General features: G+C 39.2%; 1 protein-coding gene across 3 annotated transcripts in view; it reads left to right on the top strand.

Moving 5' to 3' along the window:
• The window catches only part of ATP10B (ATPase phospholipid transporting 10B (putative)), a 281,652-nt gene that overhangs the window by 185,838 nt on the left and 77,004 nt on the right, over positions 1-18,810 (top strand). For all 3 annotated transcript variants that reach the window (XM_032158541.2, XM_058440106.1, XM_032158544.1), the window contains one exon: positions 15,844-15,929. In XM_032158541.2, the coding sequence (XP_032014432.1) occupies positions 15,844-15,929 (86 nt within the window). The remainder of the gene's footprint in view (positions 1-15,843; positions 15,930-18,810) is intronic.

Below are 18,810 nucleotides of genomic sequence, written 5' to 3'. Positions count from 1 at the left end.
GTCAATAGGCCCTGTTAAACCTTTCTTTAGCCCTGAGTTCCCCAAATTTATTTAACCTAAGAATTTTTTTTTTTTTTTTTTTTTTTTTTTTTTTTTTTTTTTTTGAGACGGAGTCTCGCTCTGTCGCCCAGGCTGTAGTTCAGTGGCGCAATCTCGGCTCACTGCAAGCCCCGCCTCCCGGGTTCACGCCATTCTCCTGCCTCAGCCTCTCCGAGTAGCTGGGACTACAGGCGCCCGCCACTGCGCCCGGCTAATTTTTTGTATTTTTTAGTAGAGATGGGGTTTCACCGTGGTCTCGATCTCCTGACCTCGTGATCCGCCCGCCTCGGCCTCCCAAAGTGCTGGGATTACAAGCGTGAGCCACCACGCCCGGCAAGAATTATTTTTCAACACAAATATTATTAACATTCCTATGGAACTTTTCAGAAAATATTAGCCTGAATTGTGGTACAGACATGGTCACAATAGGTGAAGGGTAACAAAGAAGTTGACAATCTTCATGGCTTAGGCAGTTCATTATTCTCTTTCCTGTTTAGGTTCAAATGAAATTATAAACATTAAAGAACTTCTTAAAAGAGTCTTTCTCCCATGACATTGCAGATTATCCTCAAGGCTGCCAAAGAGTTAGTTTCAAATCCTTTTCTCAGGATTCTTCTTGGACTAAATCTACTTTTTTTTTTTCATTGGAAGTTTTATCCCCATGGGCTATCTTTGAATTTATAAAATTATTGACCTATTTTTGAGAGATTCACTCTCACTTCCCATTGTTAGAAAAAGAGGGGAAAGGGAAGGAATTCAAAATTAGGATTATGCTAAAAACCTGTCCCTCTGGCAAGAGGACTTTATTAGAGAATTCAAACGTACAGTTTTCTCTTTGGTGACATTCTGATACCTGAAACCTCTTCTGTAAAAGAGTTTTAACCTAGGAATTTAACACCTGGAAAGGAGTATATAGCATTCGTTTTGATAAATGTAAGTTATCAAAGCCAAAGAATCAGAAAAGAATGCTTCCAGTTTCAGATCAAACATGTCCCTGGCTATCTATTTTCCAAATCACTGAAGCCTAAGTCCCACTGAAGCATGGATCAGATCATTCCCCAGGGCCAAGTGGGAACTTGCTATGCCAAGTATGATCTGCGGACTAGCCACTTCAGTAAGCATCACTGAGAGCTTGCCAGAAATGCAGAATCTCAGGCCCCATCCCAAACTGAACCAGAATCTGCATTTTAACAGGATCCTCAGGTGATTCATGTGTACATGAAAGTTTGAAAGACACTGGCCTAGAGCATCATTAATCAATGTAATAATCATACATATCTGTTTGTTGCTCAGGTTAAAAATTCTCCATTGAGTCTCCCTCTTGACTAGCTTGCATGCAACCGATAGTTAGTGCTTTTAAGCCATTTGCTCAATTACGAATAGCTGCTATAGCTTGGATCCTCTGCAGTGAAAGTATGTATTGATTTTAAGGTACTTAGAGGAGCATTTTGCCAACAACGAGTTGAGATCCAGTAGGGAGAAATTTATTACCATCCCAGTTCAGTGATGTCAAACCTCAGTTAAAGCAAAAGGTAGCTGCCTATCTTCTAACCTCGCCTGCCCTCGAGAGCCAGAGAAAGTTCCTCTTTCCTGCTAGATTTGCACTGGAACTTGTCCCTGACAGGCTTTTCCAAATTTCCTTTAAGAATGAAACTTAGTGCTTTCTACCTGTTGATCAGTGCTTAAATGTTGAGCACAGATCACATTTTCTAGGATTCTTTTAAATATGACTTCATAATAGTATATAATATCAAGAAGAGATTACAACAGATAACTGGATTAAACACCTATGTGCCATAGGCAGTTTTTCTAAGTGTTCTACATCTATTATTTCGTTCTACTACTCACAAATAACCCTGTAAAATAGGTGCTTTTATTATTCTATTTAACAAATGAGGGAAGAACAGTTAAGAAACCCTTTTCTCTAGGTTAACTGAGATCAGATTCAAACTCAGGCACAGTTCTTTTGTTGGTTTGTTTGCTTTTTGTAATGGAATTTTTTTTTGTTATACTTTAAGTTTTAGGGTACATGTACACAACATGCAGGTTTGTTACATATGTATACATGTGCCATGTTGGTGTGCTGCACCCATTAACTCATCATTTAGCATTAGATGTATCTCCTAATGCTATCCCTCCCCCCTCCCCTCCTTGTGATATTTGTGAAAATGATGTTTCCAGTTCATCCATGTCCTACAAAGGACATGAATCATCTTTTTATGGTGAATGTTTCCATGATTAATCCAGTCTATCATTGTTGGACATTTGGGTTGGTTCCAAGTCTTTGCTATTGTGAATAGTGTTGCAATAAACATACGTCTGCATGTGTCTTTATAGCAGCATGATTTATAATCCTTTGGGTATATTTCCAGTAATGGGATGACTGGGTCAAATGGTATTTCTAGTTCTAGATCCCTGAGGAATTGCCACACTGACTTCCACAATGGTTGAACTAGTTTACAGTCCACCAACAGTGTAAAAGTGTTCCTATTTCTCCACATCCTCTCCAGCACCTGTTGTTTCCTGACTTTTTAATGATCGCCATTCTAACTGGTATGAGATGGTATCTCATTGTGGTTTTGATTTGCATTTCTCTGATGGCCAGTGATGATGAGCATTTTTTCATGTGTCTTTTGGCTGCATAAATGTCTTCTTTTGAGAAGTGTCTGTTCATATCCTTTGCCCACTTGTTGATAGGGTTGCTTTTTCTTATAAATTTGTTTGAGTTCATTGTAGATTCTGGATATTAGCCCTTTGTCAGATGAGTAGATTGCAAAACTTTTCTCCCATTCTGTAGGTTGCCTGTTCACTCTGATGGTAGCTTCTTTTGCTGTGCAGAAGCTCTTTAGTTTAATTAGATCCCATTTGTCAATTTTGGCTTTTGTTGCCATTGCTTTTGGTGTTTCAGACATGAAGTCCTTGCCCATGCCTATGTCCTGAATGGTATTGCCTAGGTTTTCTTCTAGGGTTTTTATGGTTTTAGATCTAACATTTAAGTCTTTAATCCATCTTGAATTAATTTTTGTATAAGGTGTAAGGAAGGGATCCAGTTTCAGCTTTCTACATATGGCTAGCCAGTTTTCCCAGCACCATTTATTAAAGAGGGAATCCTTTCCACATTTCTTGTTTTTGTCAGGTTTGTCAAAGATCAGATAGTTGTAGATATGTGGCATTATTTCTGAGGGCTCTGTTCTGTTCCATTGGTCTGTATCTCTGTTTTGGTACCAGTACCATGCTGTTTTTGTTACTGTAGCCTTGTAGTATAGTTTGAAGTCAGGTAGTGTGATGCCTCCAGCTTTGTTCTTTTGCTTAGGATTGACTTGGCAATGAGGGCTCTTTTTTGGTTCCATATGAACTTTAAAGTAGTTTTTTCCAATTCTGTGAAGAAAGTCATTGGTAGCTTGATGGGGATGGCATTGAATCTATAAATTACCTTGGGCACTATGGCCATTTTCACGATATTGATTCTTCCTACCCATGAGCATGGAATGTTCTTCCATTTGTTTGTATCCTCTTTTATTTCATTGAGCAGTGGTTTGTAGTTCTCCTGGAAGAGGTCCTTCACATCACTTGTAAGTTGGATTCCTAGACATTTTATTCCTTTTTGAAGCAATTGTGAATGGGAGTTCAGTCATGATTTGGCTCTCCGTTTGTCTTTTACTGGTGTATAAGAATGCTTGTGATTTTTGCACATTGATTTTGTATCCTGAGACTTTGCTGAAGTTTCCTATCAGCTTAAGGAGATTTTGGGCTGAGATGATGGGGTTTTCTAGTTATACAATCATGTCATCCGCAAACAGGAACAATTTGACTTCCTCTTTTCCTAATTGAATATGCTTTATTTCCTTCTCCTGACTGATTGCCCTGGCCAGAACTTCCAACACTATGTTGAATAGGAGTGGTGAGAGAGGGCATCCCTGTCTTGTGCCAGTTTTCAAAGGGAATTCTTCCAGTTTTTGCCCATTCGGTATGATATTGGCTGTGGGTTTGTCATAGATAGCTCTTATTATTAGTATATACAAAACTGTAGAGAATAATATGATACATTTCTATGGACCCGTCACCTAATTTCAACAATCAGTTTATAACCAGTCTTGTTTTATCTGTCTCCCCACCCTCTACTCTCTGCAAATTATTTTGAAGCAGATCTTCAATATTTCATTTCATCGTAAATATTTTACTATCTCTGAAGGATAGGATTTTTAAAATATATGATTATACTATCATACCTAAAAATTAGCAACAATTCTTTGATATCAACTTTCAAATCAGTGCTCAATATTTTCCATTTGTTTGAATCAGGATCCAAATAACAACAAATATTGAGATAATTTCTTTAATCTCTCTTATTCTATAATTTCCCATTTAGCTCTCTTTTTAATGCATAGTTTTTGTTGCTTAATAAACCAGGTTGTTTGTCCTGTATGATTTCTCTTGTTGTTGTTGTTGTTGTTGTTGTTGTTGTTGTTGTTGTTGTTGTTTTGTTCTGTGGTTTTTTTTTTTTTTTTTTTTTTTTGAGAAGGAGTTTCACTCTTGTTACCCAGGCTGGAGTACAATGGCGCGATCGCAGCTCACCACAACTTCTGCCTCCTAGGTTCAAGCGATTCTCCTGCCTCAGCCTCCAGAGTAGCTGGGACTACAGGGATGTGCCACTATGCCCAGCTAATTTTGTATTTTTAGTAGAGATGGGGTTTCTCCATATTGGTCAGGCTGGTCTTGAACTCCCAACCTCAGCTGAATCCCAAAGTGTTGGAATTACAGGTGTGAGCCACTGCGCCCGGCCCCTGTACGATTTCTTATAGTCTGTGCATTGTTTTCCTGTGGAACCATTTAACATGTTTTTCTGACCACTATATTTTTACAACATGGTAGTAGGATCTAGTGCCTATGTCGGACTGGGGTTAGATTTGGCATTTATGCATGTGCATGTCAATGTTATGTCATAGGAACTGCAGTGTGCTACCATCTGAAGGCACAAAACATCTATCTTTTTTCACTGTTAATAGTCATTGATGATGGTTGTTTAGATCCATGACTTCAATAGAATTTGAAAAACTAGTGATATCCTAATTGGTTTATAAGGAAAAATTTCCTGTCGTGAAGTATTGGGTCACTCTGAAGTGTCCTCTGTAGAGAAAATGGATGTTTTTGAGTCTTTCCTCTCATTTACATTTTCAAAATAATGAGTTGGTTGCCTAGGATCCTCCAAAGGTGTTCAGTGGGTTTTTCTTTTTTAGCATCAATATGAACTCATGGTTTTAAAAATATCTGACGTATGTCAAATCAATGCATTTATTGCCTTTCATTATTGCCCCATCTCTAGCCAGTGGGAGCTTCTTAAAAATGAGAAGTGGCTCCTGAGTCCTTTTCACATGTTAGTGGCCTTTGGTAGATCTGGTTCCTTGTAATAGAAACCACAATAAGTACATGCTAGAGGAGTTTATTACTATTGGGTTGATTATTATCTCTATGCCATTTAAATGAACAGAGCTAGGACACTTTTAAGATTAAATACATCTGGATTCATGCTGACCCTTCAAATTCAAGAATGGAGGTTTTTTACTCCACCTCATCCATATTAAGTATGTAATCTTTTTCCCACATCATGTAAATTCCCTATCCACTGCACTACACCACCCCCTTTTGATATTTAACACTCACAGAAATTCTATGAGGTTGAAATGTAGGAACTAGCAACATATTAGAGATGAGAAAATAACTTCAGAGAGAGCGAATTTGTCAAAGATTATCCAGGTAATATAGTGTTGAGACCAAATTAGAACTCAGTTCTGATGTACCTGATTATTTATCTCATTGTGGGAAATATTCTTAACTTTCTTTAGATGTATTTTTATTTCTCAAATGAATACAATTTTCATATGTATGAAAATTCTAAAGCTCTATAAATGTTAGGTTTAATTATTTATAATAATAATAACTTGATGGTGATAGGGCAACCCTATGAAAAACTGTTACTTTTATTTTCTATAGACTTCTGGCCTCCTTGTGGTGATCTCCTCCAGGCTTCTACTTGTATGTGGGTACACACACTCCTCACACACCCATACAACGTCCTCTCTTCCCAACACCTAGCATTATTTGCACATTTCTATTAAAAGGTCTTTTCCTTTAGAGCCTTACGAGGAAACTCTGCTAGGTTATGTGAAAGATGAAATTTTGTTTGTTTTTGTTTTTGTTTGAGACAGAGCCTTGCACTGTTGCCCGCGCTGGAGTGCAATGGCGCAATCTCGGCCCACTGCAACCTCCGCCTCCTGGGTTCAAGCGATTTTCCTGCCTCAGCCTCCCAGGTAGCTGGGATTACAGAGGTGCCCGCTACCATGCCCAGCTAATTTTTTGTATTTTTAGTAGAGACGGAGTTTCACTATGTTGGCCAGGCTGGTCTCAAACTCCTGACCTCGTGATCCACCCTCCTCGGGCTCCCAAACTGCTGGGATTATAGGCGTGAGCCACCGCACCCGACCCAAAAGGTGAAATATTAATGGATAATATCTTATGGATAATAACCTGAGGTATTAATGAATTATATCTTAAAATTTTCTCCTTCCCACCACCTCCAATACCAAAGACAACGTATTTACATTTTAGTATTGGCCTTCACTGTCTTAACCAATTGTGGGTATTTAAGGTCAATGTGGGAAATATTTGATATCTCAAATGAAAAACATACCAATCTAATATGGTATATGGATTAGTTAAGACTCTTGGTTACATGTGACAGAACTGTAATTCAAAATAGTGTGGACAAAAAATTAAATTTATTAGAAAAATATGGGGTGGGTTGGACCTTAGGTTCATGTGGAATGAGGACTTCAGAATCCATCAGTACAATGTCCATCTCTTGTCTATGTTTCTTGTGATATGTTTGGCATGAATCTTTCAAACCAACTTCCTTCATGTGGAATGAAACGTGGTACCAGTAGTATTTGTGCTTTATAGCTTAACCCCCAGAGAGGGTCTAGCAACCTTCCCTGATGTCTAGATTGAAAAGCATCCTGGGGAAAGGGACTGGCTGGCCTGGCTGGTATCATGTACCCATTCCTAGACAAATTAACTCTGGCCAGAAACAAAGGACTCTGTGATTGGCATCCTCCACTTGAACCTCATGTTTGAAATTGGTCTGTGGGATGTGAGAGTTCTGAACAGCACAGCAATAAATATCCATTATATCTATGACTCATCAGAAGTACATAAACCTAACTCATGTGTGACCATGGTCATTCATCCTTAAGGAAGGGGGCTTAATACCCTCTGTCTCTCTCCTGTAGTCTCTAGTGTTATCCCTCTTCCCAAAAAGGCCTTCCCTTCTGACCTCTCTCTGCCTAGGCAACACTCTGACCAGTGTCCCACAGGTAATCACTCCTTCCTCTGTGCTCCCATGGACTTTGCTCTTGCCACTCTCAACTATTATAGTCTGTTCAATAAATTCATTTACTCAACCAACATCTGATGAGGTCCTCCTGTTGCCAGACACTGTACTAGGATCTTTGTTTTGTGGTTTATCAGCAGAGGTGACACATTGTGATCATATCTCTCATGAACAACTTAATATAGTTCCTTGAACTGAAACTCATGCTCTCTTCTTTGTGAATTCTTTTGCCAAAACATGAGGTACAAAGCATTGGATCTCATATCATCTTCTTGTGTTTCAGTTATCCACAGCAAGAAAGAATTTGTACAGAAAAGGTTTGTCTGTATAATACTCCCTGAAGGCGCCACTGGCCATCTGGTGGCACCTGCCTATATTTCAGGCATCAGACCACTCACACATTCATTCATCAAATATTTATTAAAAGCCTTCTATGTGCCGGATGCTGTAGCATGCTCTGGGGACCCAGGAGTAAACAAGAGAGATACAGGGTGCGACTGCATGCCCTTACAGGGAATTACACAGACAATTGTTAACAATTCTGCCAACAATTAGTTCCTTTTAGAAATGACAGAAGAAATCATCCTATTTCCAGTATTTGCTTGGCATACCAAGCCCATGCCCTGTATGTTTGAGAAATGCCATAGCAAGATCTCAAGATTACTTTTAGTCAGCCCAACTGGGAAACAGAATATTTGTCCACTTGACAAAAGGGAACTCAAACTGTAAAAAAAATCCTTAAGATAGTCTCCCTCAGAGCCCTCCAGCCCAATCTGCCTGCTTTTGGGGGAGAATCACTAGGGCAGGCAGGGATCTCTAGAGTGATTGAATATGCAAATGATTTCCTCATCCACAGCCAGAGGAAAGTAACTGCCAGTCACTCTGTTGTGCGTTATCTTGAAAAGAACCTTCACCTACCAGGAAGCAGAAAGGTTATCAAATGCTGGTAACTGTCATTAGTTTTCAGATAGGATTCTCAGAAATCAGAGGGTTGCTTAATTTATATGCCAGGAAGAAAACCTCAATCACCTAGCTCAGCAGCTGGGGTGTGAAGAACATTTGCTTTCACCATTTAGACAACTGATAACTTAAAATGAAAAAAAAAAAAAAAAAACTTGAGTGTTCTTCCAAGGTTGCAGCGTACCTCCTGTGTAGCTTCCTTGGTTGGCATGGTTTGCCTACCCTGTAACCCCTATTCCTTGGCACAGTCAGCTGAGGGTCAGTGCCGCCAGGAGGGTCAGTGCCGCCATTTTGTTATCCTCATCCCCAGGTTGTGGTGGCTGTCCTTGGTGGCTGTCCCTCTAGCCTGGGAATCATGTAGAAACAGACACCTAGAGTTTCACAGAAGCGTGGCAGTCACTAATCCAACTCGTCTTTTTGGTAAACATTCTTGACTCTTGATAAAAACTAAATACATAAATGATTTCTATGTTTGAGGAAAGAGTTTTGTTGGTTTCCCTTTCTTCAATCGACAGAATCTTTCGCTAATGATATTTCCTAATGGACATAGAGGGATTTCAAAGTGGTCTAAGATGTTCTTCTAACCCTGTAAGAACTTTATGACTATGGGTTCCATTTAAAAAAAAAAAAAAAAAAAAAAAAAAAAACCCTTTGTGACTGTAAAAAAAAAAGAGGTTGTCTTTTTAATGTCCATTATTTAAGAATATATATTAAAACCAAAAGCTACAGTGAATCTAGTGAAGTTGTAAATGAAATTTTAATTTATTAATCTCAATAATTCCTTTGGAAATCTGAAAGATAGTGGTACATGCATGTGTGAGACTTATTTTTACTCTGTCTACAGACAGCATTTGGGAGCATATAGGGGATTTGTAGACAAGATGCAGTAGCTTAATCTACCAATCAGGAACCTCTGGCTTACAGAAATAGCTTGGTAACAGGAATTACTTAAGAGTCTCCTTCTTTCTTTTCCTCCCTTGAGTCATTCCACTCAAGTCAAAGCCCCACAGTGGGAGAGTTTAATGGGCAGGGCATCATGACTTAAATTCCCATCAGAATTATATACCAGAAAGGAAAGGCAGTTTCCCACAAGAAAGCCAGAAGTTTACAGAAAAAGGATGAAACAGAAGATGTGTAGCCAGAAAACAGCTATCCATTACAAACAATTTCAAAAGATCATTCATATATTTATTTAATCATGTGTATTGATCAATTCGATCATTAATTGTAAAGAATAAAAGGAAATAAGCCTAGAAAAGTAAAACTTGAGGCAAGCACAAGGGAAATGGCCTATTCTAGCTAATGGAATATATTCCAGCCTGAGATGGCAGGCTTGCTGTACCTTGGACACAGGTGAGTGAGGAGGACCTCAACCCCGGGGAGTGATTATGCCCTGGCACCAGGCCCACTTTCCTTCGCTCTCAAAGATACCGCTATTGACACGTCTGAGCTGGACTGGGAACTTTGAGTTGTCTTACGGCTGCAATCACCGATTTGTGTTAATCACCCCTTTCTTCCCTTGATTCTCACTTACTGTCCCACATGACTCCTCTATCATAGATAGTAAATAAAAGCTTGAATGCACGCATGAATGAATGGAAGACTAGACTGGCCCAAGGTGGGATCTAGGACTGTGACTACATTTTTTATTTGTTGAGCCAAAGAAGTCCCATAAAACAAGGGGTCTTACTCCCATCAATCAAAGTTAAGACTGTACCTGGGGCTTTTTCTATGGCATGGGCCAGCCTTTACAGTGAGGTCTGCTTTGTATCTCCTCACCTATCACCTTTCAAAATATACACTTCTAACATCACCCTCTCCAGTACTAACCTTACCTCAACACATCTTTATGGTGTGCCTGCAAAAACAAGGTATTACAGGAGATGCCCCAGAGGAAGATGACAGTCTACCAGAGGATGCACAGATCTAGGCAGAGATGTTCAGTGGAAACAGCAGCAGTGGTGGCAGCACATGAAAAGGAGGAATTCTGATTGGCGGGGGTGGAACATTCTATGGGAATTAGAGTGAGCTTCATAGAGGGAGTGGCCAAAAAAAAATTTTAATGCTAAAAAATAAAAATTATCAAAAAAATGTCTTCTAGGCCAATTAATGCCTTAACTTTAACCCTTACCCTTTGTAGGTACTTACTTTAAAATGCAAATGTGCTTGGAAGAGGTAACACATTGCATTGTTTATTCATTATAATTTTTGTATATTTTCTACTATATATTAGAGAATATATTCATTTATTAGGTCCTTCAGAGGAAGTGAGGAATGAACATAGAAAAGAAACAGGGCCAAGAGGAGAGCTTACTCATCTTTCCTGTGTGCATCCAAATAATGCTGTGGTTAAGGAGCAGACTCTTAGGGAGTGAGCGATGCTAAGGTTAAAGCCTGTTGTCCAGCTTTGCTGTCTGGATGGCACTGGGGAAATCACAGATTGTCCCTAAGCCTCAATTCCTTTTTCTGTGAAATCGGGATAATAATGGTACCTACCTGATAGAATTATTGTAAGAATCAAAGAAGATGGCATGTATAAAATATTTGGTTGATTCTTAGTACACAACAAGCATTCAATAAGTGCTGCAGAATAATAATAAGAGGAGAGGAGGAATAAAAGTGATGATGATGATGATGATGATGATGACGACGACAATGACTTTGGAATCTGACGATGTGAATGGCAATCCTGACTCTGTTACTTGCCAAACATGAGACACTTTAGTCTCCATCTGCACGTCTGTCCAAACCTCTTAAGGTTTTTGTGAGAACTTTATGACAGATGTCTGGCACATAGTAAGTGCTCCAGATAGGTAGGTCTGACCTAAAGAGCTGCAGAGACGAACACTCTTCTCTGGAAAGGATTGGTCTTTTCCTGTGTCTTAATGGCTCCCTAGGCCTTTTGCTGGATAGCAAGACTTTCATCAAAGGGCAGTGTCTTAGATAAAAGTCTGGGTCAAAAAGAAGTGGCCAGTTAGGCGAGCTTCTTCCATAATCTAAGAAGAACTACAGGGTGGTGAGAGGACATTACACCGTCTCACAAGGGAATCAGAAACTCCTGAACAAGGTTAAAATAAGAACCCTGGCCAGGCACGATGGCTTACACCTGTAATCCCAGCACTGTGGGAGGTTGAGGCAGGAGGCTTGCTTGAGCTCAGGAGTTTGAGACCAACCTAGGCAACAGAGTAAGACCCCCATTTCTATAATATATACATACACACACATTAATATATATTTACATGTGTATACATGTATATATGACATATATTTACATGTGTATACCCGTATAATATATATTTACATGTGTATACCTGTATAATATATATTTACATGTGCATACCCGTATAATATATATTTACATGTATATAACCGTATAATATATATTTACATGTGTATACCTGTATAATATATACTTACATGTGTATACCCGTATAATATATACTTATATTGTATACCTGTATAATATATACTTACATGTGTATACCTGTATAATATATACTTACATGTGTATACCTGTATAATATATACTTACATGTGTATACCTGTATATATATATATTTACATGTGTATACCTGTATATGTATGTACATGTGTATACCTGAATATATATGTACATGTGTATACCTGTATATATATATTTACATGTGTATACCTGTATATATATATTTACATGTGTATACCTGTATATAGCATATATAATATATTATGTATATATGATATATTATATATACATGTATTTATGTATATATAATATATACATATATAACATATACGTGTGTATATATTATATATACATGTATATATAATATATACATATATTTATATTTATGTGTATAATATATACATGCATATATTATATATACATGTATAGTATGTACATAAATATATGTATATATTATATATAATTTATATAATATATAAATTATATATAAATATGTATACAAATATATACATATATATGTATTAATATATATATATTTTATATATATAATTTTATTTTATAAAATATAAAATTAGTCAGGTCTGGTAGTACACGCCTGTAGTCCCAGCTACTCAGGAGGCTGAGGTGGGAAGATTGTTTGAACCCGGGAAGTCGAGGCTACAGTGAGCTGTGATCACACCACTGCACTCCAGCCTGGGTGGCAGAGTGAGACCCTGTCTCAAATAAATAAATAAATAATAAATAAATAAATAAATAAATAAATAAATAAATAAATAAGAACCCTGACAGGTTTGTAAGGCTCGGCAGTTCTCTGTGTCTTGGGCTGGCCCAGCAGCTGCCCTGGAGGGAAATACAGCAAATTCTTAAAAGCAAGCAGGGCCTCAGTGGTTGTCTTTGCAGCCAGCAGGACCCATGTACCCCTCTCCACAGCCCCTCTTCCTCCAACTGAAGAATAGAGTCCAGGGGACAAGTAGCTAGAAAGAGCAAGGTCACCTCTTCATGAAAAGAGGAAGACAGGGGACAAAAATCCCGTGCTCAGCAGGAAAGGAGAACACAGCAGGAGGGAGGGACATTTCAGGAGGGAGGTGGCTAGGAAGCCCCAACAGAGGAACAAGAGTCAAACTTCACCATTGCTGGGGCCCGGCAGGTGTGATTAAACAGGCAGCAGGGACTCCGAGGCATTACAGAAGTATCATTAGTGCTCAGACCCCACTGCCAGTCATATCTGAAATGAGTTTGGATTTAGAGACCCAGCACTGAGCTGAGTGGTGTGGATCAGGAGTGAAGCACACGACTTAATCAGAGGCATGAAAGTAGCTGACAAATTACAGCATGATTTGTCATCATCTTGGAGCTCAGCAAGTGTTTGTCCCTGAAAGAATCAATACCTAGAGGGAAAAGGGCCATATTTTTAGAAACTCCTGGATGGGTAATTTATTTCAAGTGAGTAGAGAGTTTATTTATGTTGGCACCCCCTCAAATCCAATGGACAGTATATTTACACGAAGCCAGGAAATGCTATCATTTCTTTGAATCAATTTGCCCCTTTGAACAGCTGTACCTTGAAGCTTTCAGCGATAAACTCACACCCCTTGCTAACAGCTCTACCCAGGAAACCATTTCCAATCCCACCTTTACCAGTGCTGCCTTCGGTTTGGGTGGAATGTTACATGTTTCAACACTTTTCCACATAGATTCTGTTTTCTGAGGCACAATTAAGATGGGCAGGGCAGGTGATGTTAGCCCCATTCTACAGATGAAGAAACGAAGGCTCATGAGTTGAAGGTAGGATTAGTCAATGTAAAGGAGAGTCAGAAAGCAAGATCTCCCCACCTCAAGTTGTGTTTCATCCCCATTGGACTAAAAGAGTTTGTACAACAGAAATGCCTTTAAAAAAAGTACTTAGCTACAAGACTGTTCACCAGGAAGCAATGTGCTGTGCAAGTAAGGAGTAGAGGGTCTGCAGTTGAACTTGAATTAAAATCCCAGCCCATGAGATTTAAATAGGTTTGACCATGGGGAGCCTTCTTTACCTTTCAGTCACAGATTTCTCATCTCTAAAGAGAGGCAAATTAAAGTTCCTGCTTCACAGAATGATGGTAAGCTTGAAAATAAATAATAAAGTTCTCATTACAGTGTCTGGCAGAAATAAGAGTCCAGTAAATGCTATTTATTTTGCTCTATTAGCTACTATTTTCACAGCATTTTTATAACAGCAAAACAAATTGAAACACTATACCTATTAAATGGTGAAATGATTAAAGGAAATACGGTCAATTTTGTTCCTGGACTAAACTGAGGGTTGGGCTGCTATTTCTCATGGCCCAATAACAAGATGCAGATGAACTGGGGAGGAAGAGAGTTTTTATTTCTCTAACCAGTTACAGGGAGAAGGCCTGGAAGTTATTGCCAGACCGACTCAAAATTACAAAGTTTTCCAGAGTTTATATACCTTCTAAGCTATATGTCTACGTGTAAGTGTGCATTCGTCTGAAGACATAAGTGATTAACTTCTTTTAATCTATAACTGAGGTCTGGGTCCTGAAGACCTACTTCTGGAGCCTCAGTAAGTTTAATCTAAATGAGTCTAGGTGCTGGGATTACTTTATCTTGTCTCCTGACAAATCATAAGGATTTTAGGAGTTCCTTTAGACACCAGTAAACTTGTTTGTGGAGGCCTGGGGAGTTTCTTCAGATCCCCAATTAAACTTGTTTCATCCTGAAAAGGGTCCTGCTAAGAATTCCTTCATTATCCTCTCATGCTTCAAGTCCCAGGAAAAGCCTAGGCAACCTTGGTGGGATCTTTGTTACATTCCAGCCTTTGTATAAGGACACTGGCTCAATCAGCCTTTAATGTTTAATCTAGCTACTCAGTGCTGGCACAGTTGTAATGGAGGCCTGCGTTAGTGAGACCTGGCCTGCCACATATTCATACAATAGGTTTTTGTGCAGATGTTAATAAAAATGTAGAAAAATTTAATAACCTGTAAAAATGTTCAAGATCTATGAACACTAAATCTCATTGTTAAAATGCATAATACACATGTATATACCTACACAAATATATGTGGGTGTGGAGATATATATATGTGTGTATATATACATATGTGTGTGTACATATATATAGATACATATATAGATATCTATATATATAGATATAGATATAGATATATATTTCTTTTAGACAGAGCCTTGCTCTGCCAGGCTGGAGTGCAGTGGCGCGATCTCGGCTCACTGCAACCTCCACCTCCCAGGTTCAAGTGATTCTCGTGCCTCAGCCTCCCGAGTAGCTGAGATTAGAGGCACACACCACCATGCCTGGCTAATTTTTGTATTTTTAGTAGAGACGGGGTTTCACCAGGCTGGTCTCGAATGGCTGACCTCAGGTGATCTGCCTGCCTCAGCCTCCCAAAGTGCTGGGATTACAGGTGTGAGCCACCATGCCCGGCTAATGGATATATATATTTAAAACCTTGGAAGTATTACATGCACAAGCATTTTAGCTGTGGATATCTCTATGTGGTGTGATTTATAATGCCTTCTTTTTAATAATCTATTTCTGTGGTATCCAGTGTGATAACCACTGGCCACTTGTAGCTATTTAAGCTTAATTAAAATCAAATTAAATTTTTTAAGAAAACAATTCCTTAGTCAAACTATCACACTTCAAATGCTCAATAGCCACATGTGATTAGTGGCTTCCATACTTCAGAACATTCCATCATTGCAGTAAGTTCTATTAGATCTGGGCTACAGCCTTAGACCCAGGCAGGTCAGAGAAATGCAATCAGGGTAATCACTTCCCTCTGCCCTGCATCAAACTTTTCATTGGCATTTGCTTTCTCTTCCTTAATGAGGACTTAACTTTTTTTCTGACACATTACAACTATCAAAGTGTGACAAAGCAGGGATTACCTTATTTGCAATGGTTCTAACAGTGATTAGCTCTCCCAATGATCCTATTAAGACTAGATCCCGCCGAATTAATAAACTCACAGAGTTCTCTCTCTCACAGGAGGTACAGTTCGAACCAGAGCTTTTCCACAATACCATCGTGTGTGAGAAACCCAACAACCACCTCAATAAATTTAAGGGTTATATGTAAGTATCTCATGTTCCATGCTGCTAGTAAATATCTCCGCTGCAGCTAGAAAATATATTGTCTAGAAATGACCAAACAAATAAGCATCTTCATCCTGAGGAATTTTATTTTTGTGTGTGTGATAAAGAGGGACTAGAGAAATTAAAATTGGGAAACTTTTTTTTTGCTGAGTGATAGTTATTTATGTTGCAGGGTTAAATTCACCAATGTAGTTAAAATAAAAAAAAAAAAAAACCCTTAGTAAAATAGCATCAAAATCAAGATTGTGCTCTGATTCAGGAAGGTGAATATGATTTAATTAAGGTCAATTTTTTAAGTGCCTATATTGCATTGTAGGTTAAGAACAGGGACTTTGGAATTGGACAGATCTGGGTTTGAATCAGGGTTCTGCAAATTACAAGCTATATGACCTTGGGTAAATTAATTCACCTCTCTAAGCCTGTTTCCACATCCATAAAATAAAATTATAATATCTATATCAAAGGATTTTTCTTTTCTAAGATTAAGTGTCAGCATACACAAAGCCCTTAGCACAGCAACTGGCAGAGAGGAAATATTCAGTTAACAGTGGCTCCTGCTATTAGGATAGTTGTTATTCTTATTCCTCAACTTTGGTTCAGCCTAAGAATTTTACTGCGATTCTGCTCCCATATCAGACCACTAGTCTTCTCACAAAATAAGAGCCATAGTAATAGATGTGAGTAAATGCCCTTATACAATGCTTTTCTACAGGGGTGTCCAAACTTCTGGCTTCCCTGGGCCACATTGGAAGAATTGTCTTGGGCCACACATAAAATACACTAACCCTAACAATAGCTGATGAGCTAAGTAGTAATAATAATAATAATCTCATAATGTTTTAAGAAAGTTTACGAATTTGTGTTGGGCCATGTTCAAAGCCACCCTGGGCCACATGTGGGCCATGGGTTGGACAAGCTTTCTTTAACAGTTTTCAGAGGACTTCTAGAGAACATTATCACACGTAATCTTCACAACAACCCCAGAAAGCGAATATTGTGATGTGGATTATGATATCTGAGACTTTATAGATGCAAAGATTCTCCCTAACCCACAGCAGGTACAAGACAAAGCCGGGACTTATATGAGGGTCTTTTGACTCCAGCCCCAGTGTGCTTTCCATAGCCGTACATTGCAGAGCTCAGCCATGTTACACCAATTTCTCCACCAATAGGGCCTGCAGCTCCCTGAAATTCAGTTGTCTTTGCTTTCTTCCACCCACATGTCCTCAGGCCATGAGGGATATAACGAGGAGAAATAGAAAGGAGAAACAATAAGAACAATACTAGAGAAACCGTAGCTTTTATAGGCAAATTACTTTTAAAATACACAGAGCCAGCAGAAGGAGACAAGCAGAGAAGGGCCTGAAGTCCTGGGAAAAAGGCCTTCGCTGCAAAGGAAGGTAAAGCCTATCACCTGCTCTGAAGAGAAGGGCGCCCCCTGTGCCTTAGGTTTGTGAACTTGATTCATCCCAAATCCCTCATGCCTTGAGTCACTCTCCACATCCTCTTAGAGAACAGCCTCATTGTTAGATTTCTGTTTAGGACCCTTTCTCCCCACAACAGCTCAGGCTAACAGCCAGCCTTTCTCAGCTTTCAACCTGGGCTCCAGCCTGCCCCTCTCAGACAGATTTCAGGACAGAACTCTCCCAGCTTCTCTCAGCCCCCAGCACCTCTTCTTCCTAGTTGCTGCTCTGGGAGACCTGTCCTTCCTCCACCTGACTGGGCCTCATGGATGAGTCCTAAAAGTCCAGTTGGACAGCGGAGTAGCTAACCCATGGAATGAAGGAGAATTCCTTGCTGTGATCCTACATCCTTGCTGTACTCAGCAAGAACACCCTCAGGCCTGGCACCCACAGATGGTCTCCACCTTCTTCCTGAGCAGACCCACTGGTCTGATGCCTCTGGGTTTCCCAGAGGCTTCTGTGGGTCCCGTTAATTTAGAAGCTCCCTGAGGCTGCACAGGCTGGCTAGAAGATGAACAGCTTTTAATGATCTGTTTGAAAGTTTGGGGTGTCCAATTTGAAAAGGCAACTTTTGAATGAAAGAACCTCTACAGAGCAGTGGTTCTCAACCAGGGACAATCACCACCACCACCAACACCACCACTCAAACCAGGAGACATTTGACAATGTCTAGAATCATTTTTCTTCCCACAACTGGGGAGGGGTGCTGTTGGCATCCACTGGGTAGAGGCCAGGGATGCTGCAATGCACAGGACAGCCCCCCACCCCAGCAGAGAATTGTGTAGTCCAAAATGTTCATATCACCAAGGTTGAGAAATGCTGGCCTATAAAAAGTATAATAGACCATCCTTGTAAACCAAGAGCGCTAAATAGACAGCAGCTATAAGATAGCAAATCCTTTTCTACCATTCTTTGAAAAGGAACATTGCAACCGAGAGAAGTAGAAGCCTCTCTCATATGCTATCACTTCAGAACATCCTAAAATCATTCTTGAAACCACAAGCTACTGACAGTGAGACAAGCAAGGTTCATTAGCCCAATATTAAATCCACAGCCAACCTCCTCCTTAATGAACAGAGGGAGCAACGGTGGGTCCTGAACCTCAGTCATTCTTAGACCACCTTTATGATTTTTATCATATTCAGTAAGATCTATGTTATCTACCAGATTTTTAATTACCTTACTTTTTCTCAAATTTATTTGAAAAGGAAAATTTATATCACTGGGCCCTATGGGAAACCAGGATCACTTGCTATACTTAAGAGGTAAAAATTCGTACAATGAAATCAAAACAGTTATATTCTAACTACAGATTATTATTTGCTGTAGCATCCTTTGCATTAAAAAGTAGGATAGACAAACATTAGAATAGGGTCAAGAATATACTAACATGACAT

Source organism: Hylobates moloch, unplaced genomic scaffold (assembly GCF_009828535.3).
Source record: "Hylobates moloch isolate HMO894 unplaced genomic scaffold, HMol_V3 SCAFFOLD_6, whole genome shotgun sequence".
In the NCBI taxonomy this organism is placed as follows: domain Eukaryota; kingdom Metazoa; phylum Chordata; class Mammalia; order Primates; family Hylobatidae; genus Hylobates; species Hylobates moloch.
Note: the sequence above shows the minus strand (reverse complement) of the source record. Positions and strands in the feature narration are given on the sequence as shown.